This window comes from Euprymna scolopes, chromosome 1 (genome assembly GCF_053919585.1).
Source record: "Euprymna scolopes isolate OS-2025 chromosome 1, ASM5391958v1, whole genome shotgun sequence".
Lineage (NCBI taxonomy): Eukaryota > Metazoa > Mollusca > Cephalopoda > Sepiida > Sepiolidae > Euprymna > Euprymna scolopes.
Window position 1 is genome coordinate 193,275,727 of NC_136482.1, and position 17,311 is coordinate 193,293,037.

Genomic DNA, 17,311 nt, shown 5'->3' on the forward strand with positions numbered 1-17,311 from the left:
GCAATTTTAAAAATTGCCTGAGTAACCCCGTCGGCATTCCCTGGTCGGGGCGCCTCAGGCAGCAAGCAATAAACTTGCTCCACCGGAAAGCCCGGTGGCAAGGCCTGGGAGGGTGGACCTCCTAGGTATTACCCAGGCGGCGTACAACAGGTGCTGGGCCGGTTCCCGGCCCCCTCACCTGTTGGGCTGAGTGTCAAGTGACGAATCCTTGACTGGTACTACCCTGTCTCCCTGCAGCCGAAGCCGCTAGGAGACACATCCCATCACAATGGACTTCTGATGGGGGTATGGTCCCTCACAATTGGAAGATTCTATTTATTAATGATGCTGCTAGGAACTAACAAATCAAATTAATTCATGTTCTGCTATCAACCAATCAGAAACCAGAATTGCTCCATAAAAATTAAACCTTTTCTTTAACAATCTTGCATGTTTTCTTGGTGTCAACACGGGAAGAATCTTTTGCTCTTTGGCTACAAAAATTGTAAAGTCAGGAACCTGTACAGAACAGCTGTCTACTGAGAACCAGTCACCTCCAGGACTTGTATAGAACAACTAACCATCAGCAACTGTTCTGAAACTAAACATGGCTTCCAACTCATTATCATCTATAGATAATCCTTTACAGACTGTATACAAGATATGCACCTACAAAACCAATCTATACAAAACATAATTTCAGCATAAAATGACTCGACAACAGCTAACTTGCCATAAAACCCAATAACTAACCATTCTTTCATATAAAATTGTTGCTTATTTAACTGCTGCTTTTTTAAAAAAAATTTTTGTTCATATTATCCACTTGCTCTTTGCTTTCTGTAATCATTGTTACCCAGTGCACATAATTGCTTATCATGGCAAATGTGTAAGGTACCAGAATATAATTATATTTAATGACAAAAAAAAACTTATTTACTGATTAAACTATATTTATCTATTTATGAGCTCTTTCAAAAACGATGCCAAAGAGAAAAAAACTTGCATCTTATGGCAATACCTTCCAGCTTAGTTATTCAATATATCCCAACACTAAAAAATAAGTTTACTGGAAGGCAGAAAAATATAACCTTGATTGTGATTGGTGGGCGAATCACAAACCTTGACACAAAAGAAAGTTCCCAATAAAAGAATTAACATTTTGAAAAAATTTGCCAGAGGACTGTCGGTCAGCTCGCTGAGAAAAGAGTTAGCAATTGTTCAGACAGAAGTTCAGAAAACTAAAAAGAATTCTTTTCCAAATTCATCTCTAAGGAACAAATGCACAGAAAATGAAGTCCAATAACCAAGACTTTGCACCAGTTAGATTCCTCGATGTGTTATTCCTTTTACTTTTTTTTTAATTGTTACATATGTGTGCCAATGAATTTTGTTATTCTTCAGGACAAGTTATTTTTTTTATTTATTTATTTTTTTTTTTTTTGTCAGCAGAACCGACTTCCTACCTAAGATCCTAATATAACTGAATCCTTGGGGGTTGTGCAGGTGCTGATTTGAATGAGAATATCATTAGGTTTGCAGTAAAATTTAAATTAAGTATTAAACTGCAATTACTTAATTTTAAATATCTTTATTAACAAAAAAGAAGTTGCAATCAAATTTTAATGAGGAATGTGTTTATACTGGAAATCATCTTAATATATTTTTTTTAGAACCAACTTTTTCTTGTTTTCAGACCTTCCGTTCCCGCTTATAGACCGCCTCCACCTCCACCCCCAGCACCTGCGGTGGCTGCACCTCAACAACCAGGCCTTTTCAAACAAATGGCTGCCACAGCCGCTGGTGTCGCTGTTGGATCAGCAGTGGTGAGTACAATGCATATAACGTCAAATTGAAACTGCAATTCAGGGTTTCTTGCGAAAACCAGTACTGATGACTATTAGTTGCAAAAAATGGATTCAATTTTAATCGGCTGTTCAATGCAGATCGTGACAATCATGACGGACAATTGAACATTAAATTTCGATTTTTAGCATTTTTTTTTTTTTTTTTTTTTTTTTTTTTTTTTTTTTTTTTTTTTTTTTTTGTCAATACATTCATTTGATCTGCACATAACTTGTCACCATTCCATGTAAACAAATTCCGTATTGTATCCTACAACTACATGACGTTTTTCAAACAAGTCACAAATGTCTTTCATGATTTCTAAAATGGATAAGTTCCCTTTTACATTCTGGCCATGTGTTATGATTGAACACCTTAATGAAGTTTTTCACCACACCTTAAGCATTTACATTTGTATTTGTTGGCAACAAATTTTGAAACCTTGACTCCAGTTCTTTGATTTTAATGTCAATTGTAAATTCAACAAAGGCTTCACAGATTCCCAGTCATTTCAACTCCTTGAAATTTGGAATTACCCTGCAAAATTTCATGACTGTTGTTCACCAATATACGTGATAAACTTTTTCTACATTCCCCCAGGAATCTATTCCTTCTTCATATTTGAAACAATTCCATACAATCTTTGATTTGGTGTGTATATCGGAATTATAAAATAGTATTTCACAAAAAAACCCACTCAACTGGCTACAACCGCTATATATAATCCCCCCGCCTAAATCTAAACGCTGATTCCATGGACAAAGCTTCTTTCCCAGAACTTCCTGTCAGTGGAACACTGTTCCATTGGCCTACTTCCTGGTTGAATACAACATTGTAGCCTTCACAACCAATATAAACAAGTTCTTGGTGAGCCGCCCCCATAGATAATAAATTTTTACCCAATTTACATGATTAGTGATTACTAAACCATCACCTCTTCACTGGATGATAATGCCAGAAAGCTTTCTACTCTAATAGTTTCTTTTCTCAATCAGCTAGACTTTGGAATTCCCTTGCTGCTACCTACTTCCCTGGCTGTACTGATATGCAGAAGTTTAAATGTAATGTAAACCAACATATTGACTATCTTTCATAGGTATGACCCTTACGTCCAAGTGGTAATATGCCTTTTTGGGGTAAAGGGGAGTAAAAAAGTTTTATTCAAGATTAAATATTTATGTATGCTTCGAAGGACAAAACAAATAAAATTGCGCAAAATGCATAATTTCCATTTTTAGATTGCTAATTTTATTGATTGAACATATTTCTAAAACAAACTATTAAAAAAAACAAAAAAACTATAGTTTAATACCTTTATTCTTCCAAACCAATGCATAAACATCTGTGTCAGCGATGCTCAGTTTTACATAATGAAATGCATTAACTTTTAAAATTTTCAGTTTTTTAAAGTTTTCTCTTCATCCAATGTTTTTAATTTTATTTAAAAAAAAAAAAAAATTTTTTCTGATCAAATGTAAAATTTTATACTCTTTTGAATAAAATAAAAATTATTTACTAGAGAAGCGTATTTCTTGAACTTCACCCACCCATATTAAAAACAATGATTGGACTTTATGAGGATTAAAGATAAATTAATAAAATGATGTATCATTTTTCCAAAATATTTTCCCTCATGAGTAAAATTAGCTGTGGAGTTAGAAATCTAAACTTTATTTTTAAAAAAAAATCAAGGTTGACTTTTTTTTTTTTTTAAATAGAATTCTTTTCATCTGTATAAAAAAAAAAAAAAATTCTTCTGCACATGCTGACTGATTTGTGACGGTTGCTCGGGCTTCACCAGCAGCAGCAGATGTAAACCACTCAAATATGCTGATCAAAGTAAAAGACTCGGAGAAACAAAATAACATTTATTGCATACTAAATACAATGGGGGAGGGGGAAATGTAAATACAATAAATGAAATAATAAAAACCTACCATAAGTTTCATAAATATTTAGAAAATTTAACTTTTAGGAATTATAAGGAAAATATGTGATTTTAAATTTATACTGCATATTTTTTTTTTCCTCCATATAATTTTAAGAAAAGTTGAAAGATTTTTTTTTCTACGAAAAAATTTTTTTTTTTTTTTTTTTTTTTTTTTTTTTTTTTTTTAGTGACAATATTTTTATAGCTGTTTCTTTAGGGTAGAGGAACCTATTAATATTAGAGAACAGGATTTCTTTAGGAATATTTTTCAAGCAACCGTAGGACGGTCATTGATGGCGAAGGAGATGGAGTAGAGGAATTGGAAGGAAGCTCCCCAACCGAACGGCTTTCTACAATTTATAATAGACAAACATTGTTTTCAAATTTCTGTCTCCACCTAAATTCAATTAGGTATAATATATCAAGAAACTCCCGGCTGGTTCCGCATTTTTTCTTATTGCATTGTTTGGCCTCCTTTCACATCCTCTCAACGTGATTTATTGTAGCCTTCGTTGTTGGGTCGATAAAATTCTGACTGGTTAACCGTCGGGTGGTGAAACCTTTTCTCCTTCAATTTTGTATGCTTTCCAACAGTTGGATACGATGATGGTCTCCGGCAGATATATATTTTTTTTTTTTATTATAGAAAGGAGGGTTTTGGCGTTGCGATTTGGTGCAGTCACCAAGAAACCCTCCTTGTTGGTGGTGTCATATCCTCCGAAGACCCAGAGTAATTCGACAAGTCTCTTGATGTCATGTTTTCTTCTGTTAAACAGAGACTTGTCAATTTCTACCATGTGCCCTGGGCCTCAGATATGCTGGGGATTCCTAAGGTAATACTCCTGATAAAGGTCTCTAAAGCTCCTCCAGTCGCTAACCGTATACTCCAACCCAATTCTACATTCTCTGAAGAGTTTTTTTTTTTGTGGTCATGTTGTGTGCCCACAACTAAATAATTTAAAAAAAATTTAAGATTTCCAATTTAGACCTTGAAAAAATTCCGCTGCGCAACAAGGCTCCTTGTCTTGCATTGGGCATTAGTACACCAAGTAAAATCATCGCTCACATACGCTCTTTTCTAAAACGAATACTTTGTCTTGCACCTCAATTCTGATGATAGTAACTTTCTCTCATGGCAACATTTTCATCATTTTCTCCAACATACATAGATTCATCTTATGATCAGCCGTGTCTGCCATTTTGTGAATATAAAATAATTTTTTTCTTTTACAATTTATTAAAAATCGTCTGCTTCCATTAGCTGATCAACTTGATCAGCACTTGGCATACTCTGGTAGTTTGTCGATTGCCGATTTAAGCCCAAGCCAAGTCTTACGTAAATTTGGGTCAGTTTATGCAGAAAAAAAAGGTACCTAAAAATTTTTCTTTTTATTGTGCAAAGTTTCTTCATCAGATTATATTTCAAGTAAAAAAAAAAATAAATTAAAAGAAAAGAAAAAATACTTAGTTCAAAATATTTAATAATTATGGAAGCTCTTAATTACAACCGTCAATTTGCAAAATGAAGTTTTTTGCAATATTTGTTTATTGATGTTTCCATACTTTCAAAAAAGCTGAAAGGTTTTCAAACTGATATCACATGACGATCATGTGATATCAGTTTGAAAACCTTTCAGCTTTTTGAAAGATTACTTTAATTTTAGTTTTAAGTTGTTCGATTAATCAATGTAAAATGTTTACCTATTTATAAAAAGCATACTTTTTTTTGCATTTAATAAAGAAGTCTTAAATTTCATTTTTGTAATACAGGGTGTCCATAAAGTTCGGGTGCACTTTAAAAAATTTATAACTTTATTTATATTTGCGATAGAAATAATCTGTAAAAAATGTTAGTTTCATGTATCTAGTTTTAAGTATAGTTATTGAATAATTTTTCACCACAAAATTTGTAACAATTTTTAGATAAGTAAAAAATATTTTCTTTTGTTTTTCAGAATCAATTTGATCCCATGGCTTCAATTGAGGAAAAAGTAAACTGTATCCTTTGGTTAGCTGAATTGAAATCTACTGTTGCTGTACAAAGAAAGTTTAGAATTGAATACAATAAAAAAGCGCCTCATAGGAACACCATTGTTAAATGGATGAAAAAATTTAAAGAGACAGGCTCTGTCCATGATAAACCACGGTCTGGAAGGCCATGTGTCAGTGACGGAAGTGTTGCTTCAATAGAAGAATCCTTTACTGCAAGTCCAAGAAAGTCTGTAAGACGGGCATCATTGGAGCTCGGGCTGCCAAAGTCTACTGTGCATAAGATTCTGCGGGCAAAACTTCATATGAAAGCTGAATCCCACCCCTTTGTCAAAGTACTATATTTTTATAAAAAAATTTCATTAAAAAAAAAACAAACAAAAACTGGATTATTCACTTTAAAAAGTTATATGTAACAAAAACAATAGAAAATAAACAAATAAATAAATATGAATATACATAAACGATCACGTATGTATGTATGTATATATATATGTACTCATGTATATTTATATAAAAAAAAAAAGTCTGCCTTAAACCACTAAACTAGTTTTAAAACAGATCCTTTGTTCGATAAAATGCATGCCCATTGGCTGATAGGAAGGGGCGCGGTGGATACTAGAAAGCTGATTGGCTAACTAAAATCCTCAACAGAAGAGGACCATATAAAAACGATAAACAACCACAGAATTCGCACATAAGCCTGACGAATCCTAGAGTGGATGAAACGCCGAATACTCAGTGTCACTTAATCGCCATATATATTTTATAAATTATATATATAATGTATACTATCTGTTCTCTCCTGACTCTAGGCATTTTTTTTTTTTTTTTTTTTTTTTTGTCCCAGAACAAGCTTAATCTATATCTGAAAGTGTCTCTGTCTACATTTCCCTACACAATAACTCTGTCAATTTTCAGTCTACGAGCTCGAAATTTGATATACAGGGTATTGAGATTTGGGGAAATCTTTGTAATCCGTTTTCGGCCAGAAATTTGGCTGTTAAGGGGTCAAAGTTCAACGATTTGACTTTTGAGAACTCTACCAAACTCCTCCACCACTTTTGGGTATAAAGAATTGAAATTTTAGATATAGGTTCCTTGGACATAGATCTAACTTGATTTGAGCCCAAAACAAATGTTCAGGGGTCATAATAGGGGTCAAAATTAAAAAAAATTTTGACCTCTGCTGTCTACCAAATTACTCAGACAATTTCTGGTCTAAACATTTGAAATTTTACATAAAGGGCATTCAGATATAGGACAAGCTTTTTAATCAGTTTGGGTCGAAAATTTGAGCTACCAATATATAAATGTATGTTTGCATGTCTGCCTAAAACTTTCGACAGAGGCGTTGGATTTTCAGAAGACCAGTATCGTTTTGAAGCTCGACCTTTCAGACGACAAATACCGAAAAATTGGCTAAAAACATTAATTTTTTCACCTCAACTCTGCACTTTTCTACAGGGAGGGGTCGCTTTTTTTCGCCAATATTTTCGAAAGTCATTCCCTCTTTTCGATTGTCTAGCCTTAATTTAAACCTTCGTCACTTCCGGTCTGCCAGTAGTCGTAACAGCAAAGACGTTATGTTTTTTCCCCATTCTTTTTCTTTCGCGGTACCTACCACTTTTTTGCTTAACACACACCTCCGGGCACCCATGCTAGTTTATTAATAAATGCTAGTTACCTTCCGCAGATTTGAGACATTTTTTGATTTAAAATTTGTGGAAATTGTCAATTCTTAAGGAAACATGTAAGAACTCATTGATCATTAATTTATGATGAATTTTAGGTTCTTATTCAGAATTAATTAAAAAAATAAAAAATGGACAAATCTTTGTAATTATCACGGAATGAAGATTTCATATTAAAAAAAATCACATACATTAATCCAGGTATTTTTTTTTTTTTTTTTTTTTTTTTTAAGAAAATCAAATTTTACAAGGAAGGCAGGAGAGGGTTGGGAGCAGCCATAATGTTTTAGCATATGTTAAAATTTAAAGGTCAACAACTCCACTTGACTGAGATTTATGGCGTACACTGTTATATTATTAATTGCAAAATGTGATTTTCTGAGTTTGAAGAAAAAACTATTTGATGAATTTAAGTAATTTTTGGAATATGACATTTTCGTTCCGTGACGAATATCAAAGATTTTTTTTTTTTTTTTCTTCTAAATAAGTGTAATTCAAAATATGCACCGAATTTTATGTTGAGACTTTAATGTATAAAAATTTGAATTTCATCTGTTTTTTTTAAAACAGGCTTCGTTAAAAAAAAAAAAATGAGTATTGTTTTATTAAACTTTTATTGTTCAAATAATTTGATTTTGCTCGTTTTATAAAAAAATTAATGGTTTAAGACATTTTTCATTCAGTAATGAACTTTGGAAGATTGTCAGTGGGGGGGAAAAAAAAAAAAAAAAATCGCCAAAAAATAAGCATTTTATTATTTCTAGTCACCACTTGGAAAAATTACTTGCAACATGAAACTCTGATAATAGATTAACTAGACCTTACAATATTATTGACAGAAAAGTAAAATTATTTATTTAAAAAAAAAATCCATAGACCTTGGTCCTTCCGTTAAGATCAAAGTGTAATATCTGTTCTTCTCCACAATGTCATTTGATGCTGGAAATTTTCATTTAATTATCTCCCTTGAAAGAAAATATACGGATAAATGTACCACTTATAGATATCCTAATCTTTTTGATGTATTTGTTTCATCTCTTTCAGGGTCACACTGTTGGCCATGCCTTGACAGGTTCTTTTGGTGGTGGAGGTGGTAGTGAAGCTGCTGCCGCTGCTCCTGCTCAAGTTGCTCCAGCCCCGCAACCCATTTACAATCAACAGGCCGGAGCCAGTCAATTGAATCCGTGTGAGTTTGAGATAAAACAATTTATGGATTGTGCACAAAAACAAGGGGACATAACTCTCTGCTCAGGATTCAACGAAGCTATCAAATTGTGCAAACAACAAAATGGTAATTCGTCACTTTGATAATTTTTTGCTGAGATTTGATTCCACTTATTTCAGGAATATGAAATTATGAAATGTTTCTTTTGAAGGGAAATTTTTAAAAAAATTATTTTATCTCTTGTCTATGAAAATCGACCCAAAATTCACTAATATAAAACTTTAGCACCTAATTTCTTAAAGGTATCTCTGAAGTCTATTTTCAGATTTCAAATGTGTAAAAAAAAAAAAAAAAAAAAAAAAAAAATATATATATATATATATATAAAATTTTAATGTATAACACTGTATAGGTTCTTATTATCAAGATGTCTTGTCATAGGTTTTAAATATCCCAAAATGATATGAGTATCGAATATCTCTGGGTCTTTTTTTGTGGTGGAAATGTTAGAACACAGCAATGCGTAAAAGACAGATTACCTGCATCTTAAAACCGTTTTACTTCGGTTGCCATATTCATCCTATGCTAACTAGCTCTCTGCCTAAAAGAAGTATCACTTCACTTGACAAAACAGGGGAGGGTAGAGCGGTAGCTCTAGATATATCTAAGGCTTTTGACAGGGTATGGCATGAAGGTCTTCTCAGGAAAATCAGATCATACTGTATCACTGGAAGAATACTTAACATAATTAAATTCTTCTTAGATAAGAGAAAAATCCAGGTTGTCCTCGATGGTCGTACATCTAAACAATATGAACTTCCTGACAAAATTGTCTGAGATGGGTATATATGCTGATGGCACCACACTCTATAACGGGCACAACAGGAAAACAAATGAACACATAACTAAAGAAATGGCAGAAACACTAGAGGATGACTTCCAATCTGTAGTGGAATGGGGACAAAAATGGATGGTCACATTCAATGCTGCTAAACTTGTTTCCTTCAATAACTACAAGAAACCTTCTCTACCACCAATAGTAATGGCCAAAGACTCTTTATCTGAAAGTACATCTTTTAAACTCCTCGGCCTAACATTCACAGGAAACATGAGTTGGAAAAATTACATTGAGAGCATTTCCAGGACTGCTGCGAAAAAGGTAGATTCTCTCTACCGTGCTAGAAAGCTACTAACGCCTGAAAGTATCCTGTACGGCCATAAATATCATATACAATACTCCAGCCCAAATGTGACAACAATACTCCATACATGGGCGAATATAAATTCGCCCATGTATGGAGTATTGTTGTCACATTTGGGCTGGTGCATCTGCTACTAGTCTCTCGCTCCTGGACAGGGTTCAAAAGAGTCGCCAGCCAAATAGGCCCTGAACTGGCATCTAAACTTCAGCCTCTGTCCCATCGACGAAATGTAGCATCCCTCTACCTGTTCTACAAGTACTTTAACGGTGAATCCTTCGAACTGCAAGCACTTGTACCCCCTCAACATGTATACCCCCGACAAGCAGCAAAATCCCACCCCTTCACAGTTGAGATCCCTAGATGTAAGAGAGCCTTCTACTCCAGTAGTTTCTTCCCCAGAACCGCTAGACTTTGGAATTCCCTTCCGGGTTCCTGCTTCCCAAACTGTATAGACATGCAAAAGTTCAAGTGTAACGTGAACCGACATCTTGCTACCCAACTCCCCACATAGTAACCCTGTAGCTTATATCCCTGATAGTAGCCCTCTACATCAAAGTGCCTTGTTTGGGGTTAAAATGTAATAAAAAAATTAAAAAAAAAAAAAAAAAAAAAAAAATTCAATGATATACAGATGTCTCTTTGCAATTTCATGTCATAAAAGAAAACAAAAAAAAACGTATGCCGATGTAGGAGAGGCGAAGTGTACAGGTATGACCTGTTACGTTTCTATGCAGAATTGACAGGAATCTTATTGATAATCTCGCTGTTATACCTTCACATAGATTATCCATGGCGGTAATTACAACTGGTTAGCCTTCGGGATAACAACGATGATGGTATGCAAGGAAATGAGTTTGATTCGACATTTGCTGTAAAACTGTCTTTGATGCAAACTTGTTTGAATGTAGAATGGCAACCATAAGAACATGAACGTTAGCAATGCAGCTCTGTTAAAAACGTGTTTTGGCAGGAGAGGATTGGATAACCAAAGTATCATCTGGTTCCACCCTTTGAGGAGGAGAACATGAATAGACCCAAATAGATGTTTGCTTTAGAATGTCTCTTTTTGACCAAGTAATTTTAGGAATGAGAAGATAGTTGATATAGTATTTACTGCAAGATGGATACAAGAGAGACCCCCCCCCCTCCGTGCTTATCAAATAAATGACAAAATCTTTGGTTATAAAAAGTTGTTTTTATTTATAAATGGATATGTGTGGTGTCGCGAGATGGGATGGCAGGGCAACAGGCAGAATTTGGTCATGGCTTGCGTCTCTTTCAAACTTATTTGCTTTTATCAAGTTTGCATTCTTTATAAAGTTCTATCCGATTCATTGCTGTTAATGTTTGCTTCTGTATCAACAATCAGGTCAACAATTTCACTCGCTGTAGCTGTCTGCCGTTGCCCAGGAGTTTTCTTTTTTACTTTAATCCTTATTTTTGCCTGCTTCAGGCACCCTGATCTCCAATATTCAACCTTGGTGTATATATGATATTGAATATTTAGTCAGGGTTTACTTGTAAAACAAAAACTAAACCCTTGTCCTGTACAGAGACGTTAGGCACTTGAAGACACATTCAATTTTAATAAAATGCTATCAAATGTGTTTGTCAACACGAGAGATAATAGATTGATGAAGCAACAATTTATGGTGAGCTACATCTCTGAAAGGACCCTCAACATGAGATGAAGAGATATTCGCAATTAGGTGGCGATAGCGCGAACTTTAGAGATACAAAAAAAAATTTCTATTATACCTTTCAGCAGATTCTTACAAGTCCGACTTTTTGCTTTTGGAGAATTGTGATTTCGATGTAATCCTCGAAAGTTACAAGGTATTTCTATTTAGACTGTTTATGTGAATCATTTGAAAAGCTTGAAATAAAAAGTATCCAAAATATTTGCCAGGCTGAAACAACCTACGTGGATATGTGATCAAGTGCTGAATGATTTGGTTTGGATTCTAGCTGATGGCACCCAGTTTTTTTTGTTTTTTTTACTTTTGAAATCGCTATTATAGATGGAGTAAAATGTAATAATCAATAATATGCATAAATTAAAATATATTGAAGCATATTTTATGACCTGGCAATGCTGAACTAGTATATATTTTTTACTTTTATAAATATTTCTTAATATACGGATTGAAAATTAGTTGTCAATACAAAAAAAATCTTGGTGTCAAAGATATATTTACATGATCTAAAATAATGCCTTCACCATTTATTGCAGTTTTTTTTTTTTTTTAAATTGTGAAAGTTAGAACTTAGGTCTCTGGAACCTCTTGTATTAAACTGGAAATATGAAACAAAAAAAAAAAACAAAAAAAAACCTCAGAAATTACTTATTTTTGAATTCATCCAGTTTATTTACATTTTCTAAATTTTTTTTTTTTTTTTTAACTTCATTAAATAATTTGATCGTAAAGTACTCTTTAGTTTTAAAAAATCTTATTGAATTGTTTTGTAGACTTAATTTTCATAATTTTGTGTTGAGGATGAAGATGTCATAAGTTATTTTTACATTGTTTACTTATATTTGTTTCGATTTAAAAAATAAAAATAAAATAAAATAATTCAAGCAATCAGTTTGTTTGCCTTTGATAATATTAAAATTTACTCCAAAACTCTCCATTTCAAATACCTAGATTTAAGTCACCCAAATTGTATTGTGGAAAAAGTTTTTAATAGAAACTTTTCTTTTTCAGGAATTTCTATTTAATGATGTAGATTTCTAGTGATGAATCCCTGTTGCGACCAACAAAAACGTGTCGGAATCAACTCTAACTTTGCATACAATAAACATTTTGCACAGGCTTCGATTTAAAATTGTTTGCTTGGAGTCTTGAGAAAAATTGTTTTAACATAAAAACTGGACTTTTTCTGATGACAACCCTCTCCTCTGCGGACGATCAGATTCTACATTTCTTTGTATGCACACACACTGTTAGTGTCTGTTAATAAAGAAAAATTATTAATATACATCATTTCAGGATTTTTTTTTGTTTTTATTATTGTTGGAAGAAATAAACGAAGTTAAAACTATTTGCTTTCTCGTTTTTAATTTCTTATCACAAGGCAAACAGTTTCTCTACGATAATCTGTACTTTTCAAAGGTTTCACTTAAATTTGCTTAAATTTATACAGCATTTTTTAAATGCAGATAGAAGTTTGTAATTGAAATTTTTTTTTTTTTTTTTTTTACAAGGTCACCACTTATCAAGGTCTGGAAGCCACTCAGGGATAAGGGTTATTGCATGTACAGTACGTTGTACGTTAGTGTTGAGATTTCATAAAGTGTCTACTTAAGGGGGCAGTTCATCAGGAATTTGTTTACATTGGATTTGAAGACATCCAAGTTTTAGTCAGGTGGGAAACAGGCAGATAGAACAGAGTTCCACTGGCGTGCTGTTCTAAGAAAGAAGCTGTGTTCATGGAATCTACGTTTTGATTTAGGCACAGACGAAGAGTGGGGAAAATTTTTTGACAGTGGCTTCAGCTAGACGGGTGTTTTCTGTAAAAGATTGACGAGGGGGGGACTAGAGATTGGAGCTCAGATGAGCATTTGTCATGGAAATAACGGTAAAACAAAGACAGGCTCGCAACGTCTCTTCTGTGGAAGAGAGGTTGCAGGGAAGAGAAAAGGGCATCCCCCACTAAACCACGAAGTATATTTTGTACTCTGTCAAGGCAGGATAGGCTATTTTTAGCAGCTCCTGCCCAGATATGGCAGCAGTATTCCATCCTTGGACGTACTTGGCTTTTATATAGATAGAGAATTGCATCAGTAGTGAGATATCTTCTGGAGTGGTAGAAGGAACCCCCCATCTTTCCAGCGACCCTGGCAACAGACTTGATGAACGTGTTCCATTTCATATCAGGAGTAAAGGTCAAGCCCAGAAGCTTGTCAAAACATTGAGCTTCTCCTAGGCGAGAGCCATCCATTACAATTGATGCCAAATGGGGATCAGAGCGTTGATGGTGTAAAGATAGGAGCTTGGTTTTAGATGCATTAAAGGTAACCAGCCACGTCTTCCCTCACTGAACTACACGCTCGAGATCAGAGAGAACTTTGTCATTTACAGCCTTTGATGTGTTGCCGTAGATGGTTGTGTCATCAGCATAGATGTCAACGAATGATTTAAGTATGTGTTTAGGGAGCTCATTGATGTAGATCAGGAAGAGAGTTGGGCCCAGGATGGACCCTTGAGGGACTCCAGCATTAATACTGCAGGCCTCTGATTTTTGTCCATCGACCACTACTCTTATGAGCCTATTAGAGAGAAATGATTTAATGATTGAGAAAACATTTCCAGTTATACCGTAGCTGGAAATCTTGTGAAGTAGGCCTTTATGCCATACCTTATCGAAGGCCTTTGATATGTCGAGAGCAATTGTCCTAGAAAGGTAGCCTTTGTCAAGAGATTCGCTAATCCTATGAGATATAACCGTTAGCACATCTGCGGTAGATCTTGCAGAACGGAAACCATATTGCGTGTCACTAAGGAGGTTATTTCTGCTGAGGTGGTTGACTATTTCTCTATTTAGTATGGATTCCAGCAACTTACTCATGACACACAGGAGACTTATCAAGACTTCAATTACAAATTATATAAAACAAGGAGGAATTATGAGAAAATGGCTAATGAAACAGAATTTAATAAACTTATAACTAGAAATGAAAGATTAGACAGCCTTATTAAAAGCACAAATGACTTCTATACACTGAATTGCTTGCAAAACAAATTCCTTAAAGGCAGTGTTATACAGGGTGACCCCAAAAAACGGGCGCAACTCTAATTAGGCCCCGTTTCTTAGTGCTTTGTCCGAATGAAATGGAACTTTGATCATAACTAGTTTATTATATTCAAAACATCACATCAAAACAAGGGTCTTTAGCCTTTATTTTTCTCCGTTCTACAACATATGTTCTAGATGGCCTCCATTTAGTTTTTTTTTTTTTTTTTTTGGTCACCCTGTATATAAACAAAAAACGACCGATCAATAGTTACTTTCAGCTGTAACAGTGAAATTTCTCAGTTTATTTATTGCGGACTATCATCCTTATCTTGGTTGTTTCACGACGTTTTGGCCAACTATTCCTCTGGCCTTCGTCAGGTGGTAACTGCGACGGATAAGAACTCTGAATCTCCTGACTGCATTCACTGCAATTATTGCCTTCTGTAGTTGTCGTCTCACCACGTTTTGGCCGAGTAAGCCTCGAGCCAGCTTTGTGTAGGATTGAAACCGCTACCTTCAGAAAATTCTCACCTAGAGACGTTGAATCTCTACTGTTCCATCAACTGCACCACAGGCCCTGAAGGACGATCAAGGTTGAATTTTTTGGTCTCATAAATTCATGTTTATTATCTGATCTTCCAGGGTCGAGTCCGTACTGAATGGTATATATATTTATTTAATCTTGTCCAAAGGCTTATTTGGCCAAAACGTAGTGAGACGACAACTGTGGATGCAGTCAGGAGATTCAGAGTTTCTATCCCGTCACAGTTACCACCTGGCGAAGGGCAGAGGAATAGTTGGCCGAAACGTTGTGAAACAACTGAGAAAAGATGAGGATAATATACTCATCTCAATAATGAGTTCCAATGAAATAATATATAAATGCTGAATTTGTTTTGTACTGTTAAACAGACAGGATACGAGTTTGTATCTTATGAAATGTTTGGCCGGAAGAAGGATTGTCATCATATGGTTTAAGTAAAAACAAAAACTTGTATAACTCAAATTCCATATCTGGCATAAATGCGACCACCAAGAGAATTTTATTGACAAAACAACAAAATCATTTCAGTGTTTATAGATTATTTTAAAGAAGCACCCCCCCTTTTTTTTATGTAATCAACTTGTGATGGAGGGGGGGGGGGAGAAAAAAATACAATCTTTGGTATGGCTATTTCAATAATGATTTGCAACAAAAATCATTCACTATTTTGAGAATAAAACTTATTTAAATAAATTTGTAAAAAAAATTGAATTTTAAATAAATCTGCACAATAAATATTCACAAAGTTGCCAAATGTAAAAATAGCGAATTTGTTTTATCTCTGGACATAAATATGGCTGCTGGAAAAGTAATTGTTTTTGCTGGGGGGGGGGGTATAAAGAACCATGAAGGAAAGAAATTAAATGGTGGGGGGGGCATATTTTGATCTCTTACAAATAAATGCCTTCTCTTTTAAATATCATCTGTTCTTTATTGAATATAAAATAGCGGAAAACAAAAGAAATTACATTTGTTTAACAAGGAACTGCAAACCTTTCGTTAGAAACAAAATCAAATAATGGCAACTGTAAAACTTTTTTGTTCTCTATTAAAGAATTAAATAGACGATGGGAATGAATATTTGTAATTTGAATGTCATCCACTTTAATCAACCGACAGCACAATTCGAGTTTAAATATAGGTTATAATTTGCAAGAAGTGAAAGCAAGACTTTAATTTCTCTTTATTATTTGACATCGGCAAAATAGAAGAGGGGAATCACTTCTAGAATTGAGAGTAGCGACAATTTCTGGTTTTTGTTGCAACTTTTATCAATATTATAAACAATTGTCTGTTTATTTGTTAAATTTTGTTTTTATTTATTATTTCGTCAAACAAAAGAATTGGTTGATTCGAGGATAAATTTTGCATTCTTGTCTACCAATCACACTTTGATCCCCCCACCCCGCCATTTCCCTTTTATACTTTTGAAATGAAGAAAGAAAAAAATAATAAAAAATTCATGTCAAATCATTGCAAGCCATTTTACATATTGTATCTTTGTTTATTCAAAAAATTTTTTTAAAAAATAAATAAAGCTAAAATAGAATCCCAGGCAAAAAAAAAAAAAAAAAAAATCTAACGCAGAATATGTCAATAAATTTCAATAAATACTAAAAAAAAAAAAAAAAAAAAAAAAAAAAAAAAAATCTAACGCAGAATATGTCAATAAATTTCAATAAATACTCAATAAAAGTAGAGGGGATGGTGGTCTGCAATCGCTTTGCCCATTTTCTTTTGTCAATGTAATTATTTACATCAAATTTTGGGGATAAAAATTGTATTTGCTCCACACGTATTTTACAGGTCAACAAAAAGGATGGAAGTAGTTCTCCTGCTTTTCCAGTCTAAACAAGTTCTTGAAGAATTTGTCCAATAAAGAAGGTTAACCATCCAAGTGACCGAGGGGGAGAAAAAAATTTGTCTGGGAAAATGTATTTAACCCAATTTTTTTGTACTTATAAAATACCCAGGAAAACAAAAACCATTTACTTAAGAATAAGAATGGAAACCATTAAAAGAATCTTGACAAAATTACAGGAAAAAAAAAAAAAAAAAAATTAGGTGGGGGTGCAACTAAATTTCATTTTGAAAACGCCTCTAAACATATTCAGATCATGTTGATGCACTTTTAAAGAAAATCAATTCAAAATTATATTATTTGAAGGAGGGGAGCAATAATTTTACTTATTGAAGTTTACACAGCCGCACCCAAAATTAGTT

At 33.8% G+C, this 17,311-nt stretch overlaps 1 protein-coding gene across 2 annotated transcripts in view; it reads left to right on the forward strand.

Annotated features, from left to right (window-relative positions):
- The window catches only part of LOC145278795 (coiled-coil-helix-coiled-coil-helix domain-containing protein 2-like), a 28,272-nt gene extending 15,423 nt beyond the window's left edge, over positions 1-12,849 (forward strand). Inside the window, exons 2-4 of one of the 2 annotated variants that reach the window (XM_080130688.1) lie at positions 1,676-1,805; positions 8,482-8,728; positions 12,513-12,849. In XM_080130688.1, coding sequence (XP_079986814.1) covers positions 1,676-1,805; positions 8,482-8,728; positions 12,513-12,526 — 391 coding nt within the window. In that variant the 3' untranslated portion in view covers positions 12,527-12,849. Of the gene's footprint in view, positions 1-1,675; positions 1,806-8,481; positions 8,761-12,512 lie in introns of those variants that run through there. The other variant, XM_080130687.1, reaches the window with a different exon arrangement.
- Positions 12,850-17,311: the final 4,462 nt, after the last annotated feature.